At 37.3% G+C, this 6,893-nt stretch overlaps 1 protein-coding gene across 1 annotated transcript; it reads left to right on the forward strand.

Moving 5' to 3' along the window:
* Positions 1 to 257: 257 nt before the first annotated feature.
* LOC120107712 (protein starmaker-like) lies at positions 258 to 2,672 on the forward strand. The gene is made up of 4 exons (XM_039121134.1): positions 258 to 440; positions 602 to 796; positions 1,463 to 1,582; positions 2,228 to 2,672. Exons 1-4 carry the CDS (start codon positions 258 to 260, stop codon positions 2,387 to 2,389), a joined length of 660 nt encoding a protein of 219 aa, XP_038977062.1. The 3' UTR covers positions 2,390 to 2,672.
* The last annotated feature ends 4,221 nt before the right edge of the window (positions 2,673 to 6,893 follow it).

Below are 6,893 nucleotides of genomic sequence, written 5' to 3' on the forward strand. Positions count from 1 at the left end.
GATAATTCCTCTTTGGCTGGCTATCAAAGTTCCAAACGATCCGTCTTTTTGTTTCATTATTTGATGTATTTGGTGTCTCTATTATTAGTTTTTTTTCTTTTCCTTGGGCTCGTTTTTATCCTTACGTATTTCACGTTTGAGCCCCAGTCTGGCCTATAAGTAGACATGGATATTGCTTTGAAATCCACACAATATCCAAAGTTCTAAAGAGATATTCATATCATCGCCACCTTGTTTCTAGTGCTTTGCAAACTTCCATGGCGGAACAGATGCCCATCATCACAGGTAGCAGCCCGGCAGAGCCGGTTGACGGAGCACCGGAGGACAACGTGCAGGAGGCTCCTGCTGAACAAGCTCAGGATAAGAAGGATAGAGCTCCGGAAAAGCTCAAATGTGACAGCTCTAGCTCCGATTCCGACTCCGGCTCTGAAAAAGACTCAGTAAGATGCACTGGTTATAACATACGCATTTTATTCCTTTTATTCTTCGTAGGCATATAGTTGGAATATCTTATTCCTCTAGCTGGAATATGTTATCCTACTGTATCCTGTCGAAGTTAACGCTATTCTGAATTGATCACTACTGTTCTGCTTGGATGAAGGCAAGTGGCGATGACAGCTCCAACGTAAAAAAGAATATCGTGAAGGAGAAGGCTAAGAAAAAGTCAAGTGGAAAAAAGAAAGAAAACAAACTCCAGGGTGATAGCTCTAACTCCGACTCTGGTAGCTCAGCCTCAGCCTCCGCTTCAGCTTCTGATGATGACTCAGCCTCAAACTCTGCTTCTGACTCTGGCAAAGTAAGAGTTAACTCAATGATAACAAGTTAAACCTTTAACTCTTAGCATAGGTTGTTTATATTTTTTTTCCTTCTCTCCTAAGTCCTGATGAAAATGTCTAAACCATTGATTTTATACTAATAGGCTTGAAAGAGGTAAGTAGCCACGCATCTTACCTTAATTTTTTTTTCTAATCCTATTTTCAGACGAGTAAGGAATCATGTCCATGAACCTACTTATTAACTTCTTTATGGACAGCTGTGGCAGACATTCCATCCGAGCTTCTTGACATTTTGTTTTCCGATTCACTCGGATGTATCAACTCTAGATTGGCTTAATAAATCCGGTTTATCGAGAGAAAAAAAACTACTTGTTAACTTCACTATAACACATTTTGTTTGCTGTGTTTTTTATTAAAAAAAACATCCAGTAGATCAAGGGGTGGCTTGACCTTGAAATATATTTGGGTTGGATAACAATTTGACCAGGGAGAGGAAGCCATCATATCTGCCAAGCTTCTAATAACATGGACGATTCAGGAGATGGGGTTCAAATTATCACTTTACAACTCATAAACAACAGAAATAATGGTGATAGAGTTTTTTTTTTGTTTGTTTGGGTCCTTTAAGTTCTTATGCCCAAATCAAAATTATTATGAACTCCTTGGCATTGTTTTCTTGAATGCAGTCAAGCAGTGAAGCAGTGAAGATGGATGAGAAAAAGAAGAAAAAGGAGGGGCTAATGGAGCAGATTAAAGAGAAGTTTAAATCTGGTGCCGACTCTGGCGATGACTCCAAATCTGTCCAGGTGACATGATCACCACCCAGCATTATTTATCATAAACTTACGCTGACATCTCCTTTTTCTGATGGCAAACCATAGTCTTTGCTTATTTCCACTGACATAATTCAGAGACAAAAACTACATTACTAACAGCCATTTCATAGAGAGGATGAAGAATTACCGATGCCAAACATCTGGAGAAACACCTTCCAACATTTGAACATCAAACATTCTTTTGATGAAAATGGGGTAATGACACGGGGCTGTAAAACCTAGTTTCAGTATGAAATCAAAAGGAAACTTGAGAATATGTTTCAGTATACACCTTACTACCTACTTCATCAATTTTAGCATCTCAAGCATGAAGGCTTATTAATATGGCTTAATAGTATTGTGATCTGTTTTGTTGATAAAATTCTCTCAAACTGTGAGTATGCATTTCGCCTTTGGAATGCAAGATCAGCTTGATCATAGGTCCCAAACCATTATCGTTAGCATGGAAGAGACGAGGGTTGACAGATTCGTGATTACTTTGGGATAAAATTCTTGTGGCGGATGTATGAATGCTTCCATGCAGCATAATTAAGACCCCACAAAAATACTTGAACTCATTCAGTCATTCAAGTCTAAAGCTTTTATCGATCTTCTTTGTTGCAATCTTGTTTTAAGGATGACAAATCTAAATTAAAGGAGAAGAAAAAGGAACCCGAGGAGAAGGCACAGGAAAAGTCTAGCGGTGGAACTGGAGAAGACGCATCAGCAACAGCACCAGAGAAACCCATGGAAGTGGAGCACGCCCAAGAAGGGAAAGGTATCTTGGAGAAGATCTAGGAGAACGTAATTGGGGCCGACCCAAGGGCAATGAGAAGCATGAAACACAGGTGTGAGAAAATCAAAGAAAGCAAAGGCAGCAACTTTTTCTTCCGTGTCTAGTTTTTATGAAGTAGGCGTGTGCGCTAGTTTGGGTTGTGTCCTTCTTCCCCCTTCAAGTGTGGTTTCGTGTGTTGTTACTTTGTCATCTGCAGTACGAATAAGAGATTAATAATGCATCGAGTTATGGTGTGCATGTAGTCGTGAATGTACATCAATAATATATCTGGTTGCTTAATTTTATTAAATATATAATTATGTAATGGGATACTTTAAACTTTATTATTTGATTTAAATACTATTTCGACAGAAGTGAAAACAAACACATTGCTAAATTTGAAATTTCAATGTTGTTTGGCTAGTGTACCAAACTTGTGTATTTATGTTGTATTTTGGCCTGCACGACGTAGGTGGCATTTGTTCCTGCTAAAATATATGACGCATGGAAGTTGTTTGAGGATTGATATCAAAAACAGAAAAAGTTTAACACAAATAGACTTGCCTCAAATATTCTTCAAGATTTGTAATAAACATATTTTTATTTGTTCTTATTTCTTTTTACTAAATAAAATATAAATAGAAATCTTAAATATATTTTCATGTCTCAAAAACTAAACAAATCTTTTTTTGACACAAAATAAAGTATGCTTTCTATTGCAGACAAAAACCAATATAAGTTTCTACTGGATCTAAATTAGGTTTAGGCACTACTTCCATTAATATGCAATGTAATACATGACATTAGAAAAAAACAATTGACAAGATACCTAATGCATATATCAATTAAAATTAAAATAATTAATGCAATAAAACAATTTAATCGATGTCTGGGTGTTCTAATCACACAACTTTCACTATTTCATCCACGTTCTATTTTAAATAAATGTGAAATGTGATAGATATAAATTTATGAATATTGTCTTATAAAAGAAAAACTATAGAAGAAAGAAAATGATTAATAAATATGATATGATTTTTAAATAAAATCTATATGGTTCAATTCTAATTTTGAATTCCTAATGTTGACTTTATCGTCATGTATGTATAAAACGGATTTTTCTTTTGAATCTCTGCAACAATTCATAATCAGAAATTTTCTTCCGCCTTTGTCTTCTAAATCTTCTATCTCTATCTTCGTGCTCTTCGGCTATTTTCCTTTGTAAATATTCCTGCTCATCCGGCTATTTTCCCTTGTAAATATTCTCTTATACATCATCCATTCTCCGAAACTCCCAAAAAGATAAAGGAATTGAATATAAGTGGGCAAAATAAAAACAATATATTGAAAGCATTTTTGAACTGAAATGAAAAATGACTACCGAAATAAAATTGTACATCTAGAATAGACCTAAGAAGACATAATCGTAGGTGGATACTTGACATGTCCCGCCTCTTCCAGGTCCATGACAAGGAAAATGAAAAGCAAAATTTACTTTATCATGTATCAAACGGGAACTGCAAGCAAATAGAACACCCTTCGGTAGTATCAATGCAGTCTCATAAATCATAAATACATGAATGTGATGGACCAAAAAATCTGCAATTCCTATTTTATCCTATACGGATGATCTGATCCGCAAGGACCATGATTGGAAATTGTTTGATCGTCTTTAAAAATCTTAGAGAAGATATTTGGTTTCTTCCAACATCTCAGTGTTAAAATTAGAATGTAATGGGTTCATGATGATATTGCATATAATGTTAGAAGCAACTATGCCTAAAAGTAAACAGTTTATTACCGGAGAAAGCTAATAAATGGTCATCAAAACTGCAATAATCACATTAGTTGCATGTAAAAAATGCTATGTGAGTTCTTCATGAGTTTCCAACAAAAACAAGTTAGAGTTTAAAAAAAAAATCCCATAATTTCATTTCTGCTAACAACTTATAGGTCATCAAAATTGCATTGTTCATATGTGTTACATGTAAGGAGATCGAGTATTCTTTCTTCTGCATGGTTCACGTTTTTTCCAATTTGTTGAATAGTGGACATGGCCAAAATAGCAGCTGAGGTAAAACTCCGGGGCTCATTTTTTTGAACTTAAATGGCGAAATTGTGGGTTGAATAAGAGCAATGCTAAGTCTTCCACAAATCACATTCATTATGTGGCATAATTGGCAGTGCCAATTCAAAAGGGAGCAATGAGAATACAACGGTACAAGGCACAAGGTTCGAGTGGCTGTTTGAGTTACATTTTTGGGTTACTCAAGAATTTTCCATAGAAGAGCCCAATGTCCAAGTAGAGCCTATTTGGGTTGTACACCTCACAACCCATAAAAGGTCCTTGTACATTCCTTGGATATCTTATCGGTCACTTTGGATGCCGGGAGATATTATCAGCCTGAGAACTTATTTTCAAAAAAAAAAACGAACGAGGATTCCTAGATTGATGTGAATAATTTTGGCTACTGCGAACAGAGGGCTTATTTTCGGAAAAAAAAAACGAACGAAGATTCCTAGATGATGTGAATAATTTTGGCCACTACGAACAAAGATGGATAGGATTCGGGAGTAAGATTCGCCGTATCGAAAAGCTGAGTTACAGGCCAAATTTATGGAGGCTAAAACTTGATCATACGATGTCCGATTGAGATGATTTTTGTTTTTAAATCAGACAATTTTTTAAGATCTATGACATGACGCCATGTCTTGTATAGAGTGGCGCCCCTAGCGATCGAACCCAAATTCTATCGTTTAGGGCCCAAAATAAGCTAATCAAACCAAAAGTTTTCTTTTCATGTAAGACTTTGACCAGGTATAGCTCTCTATCGGAGAAAAATTAGACAGAGCGACAGAAGACAGAGTTGATGGAGAAGTCGAGATCTACTTGCACAAATTTTTAGATTTTTTTAGAAAATTTCTACTAGAGATATATATTTTAGGAAAAAGAGCCCTACTAGAATTAGAAAGAGGAATCCGACTTAAAATGCATAAAGAAAAACCTCATCATTATAAATAAAGCCATGTACTTTAGTTTTTTAATCATTAATAAAAGAAAAGGGGACTTAAGCCCTACTTTCGAATTTCTTTTTTTTCTTATTCTAGTTACCTTTCGAGAGATTCGAGTTGAGCGGGTTGAAGAAAATTGTTCTTCTTCCCGATTGAATCCTTAAATATTGGAGATTAATTAAATCCCCAGGAAGCAAATCTCTATGGGTCGCTCCCTTCCATCATAAGTTTAGAACAAGAATATGGCCAGAGGAAGAACTTGTGGGTTGATAAGTCCTTCAGGTGTCCAACCTGATACCTACAAAACGGAAAAAAAAAATTTCAAAAAAAAGCAATAATTATACCTTTCACCATGTGCACCATGACAATTACCTCGCCTCCTTCTCGTGGGCATCATTCATTATGCATTTGCCTTGGTGATTGGCCTATAGAAATGAGACGAGGTGATTGGTATGGTGCATGGCCATATTAGTGCATGTAGTGTAGAGTATAATATCTCAAATAAAAAGGAAAAATAGGAATCGAGATTGGGGTAATCACGGGAGAAAAGCAAAAAAGCAAAGGCCATGATCAACTACCAAAACTCCATGTTATTGACTCCAAAAAGATTCTATATGCCTCATGGCTGGCCGATCGAAGCACGCCCTGCTCCTCGAGGGTTGTTTACTGGCCGATACTGATGTACATATAAGCAGACCCTGAGCACACTGGTCTCTGGGCCCATTACTGCTCCCACACTGCAGACAGGCTTTGGCTTCAGCAAGGGCTTTGCGATTTCAAGCCCAACCCAGACCCAACTATTGAAATCTTATCAAGTAGGCCGGTTTTGTAAATCTAAACCCCGTACTCGAACAATGCAGGTTCAGGCGAGCTTTTGGGACTAAATTCGTAGCCCAGTCCCAGTAGTCAGAGATCACGTCTTTGGGCCACAAAAGGCGACTCTGCCCATTGCGAACCCATGGGCCATGGGGGGACCATTTTTAGTCCAAGACATCAAAACAAATGTTTCTAGGCTCCCGCCCAAGTCGAAGGCAATCATGGTCTTTAGTGACATGGATTAGTGACCAAGGGACATCGCAGCATCTAGCTTTGAGAAGAATTAAGAAGCTGCTTCCTACTTTGTCTAATTTTTCGTGCAATCATATCTTCAAGGAAGCTAATCAAGTAGCGTTTGTCTAGCAAGCGTGGCAAGCACACAGCAAGTGAAAAGAACCTGGACCGAAGATTTTCCTCCGGTTTGGCAAATCGCATTAGAGCTGATGTGGAGGGCATTTATTTCGTACCTCTGCAAGCAAAACAAAAAAAAAATGGGGGCGTTTGGGCTTTACCAGCCCACCAAAGTAAAAGGCCTAAACAAATTAGAACAACTAAAGTGTAAGAATCAAATCATGCCACTTGAATCACTATTTTATGCCGCACTTGGGGTTCAACCACTGTCTCACGTATCAAGACCTCACATTTGGGCTGGACCTAATAGAAGTCCAAGCTCACTAGAATTGTAGCCAGCTGGTTTTT

Source organism: Phoenix dactylifera, unplaced genomic scaffold, assembly GCF_009389715.1.
Source record: "Phoenix dactylifera cultivar Barhee BC4 unplaced genomic scaffold, palm_55x_up_171113_PBpolish2nd_filt_p 000980F, whole genome shotgun sequence".
NCBI lineage: Eukaryota > Viridiplantae > Streptophyta > Magnoliopsida > Arecales > Arecaceae > Phoenix > Phoenix dactylifera.

Excerpts from the sequence above, each read along its gene's own strand:
- LOC120107712 (XM_039121134.1), top strand. The coding sequence starts at position 258 with ATGGCGGAACAGATGCCCATCATCACAGGTAGCAGCCCGGCAGAGCCG. Across the intron at positions 441-601 it reads CCGGCTCTGAAAAAGACTCA|GCAAGTGGCGATGACAGCTC; the intron begins GTAAGATGCACT and ends GCTTGGATGAAG. Across the intron at positions 1,583-2,227 it reads ATGACTCCAAATCTGTCCAG|GATGACAAATCTAAATTAAA; the intron begins GTGACATGATCA and ends TCTTGTTTTAAG.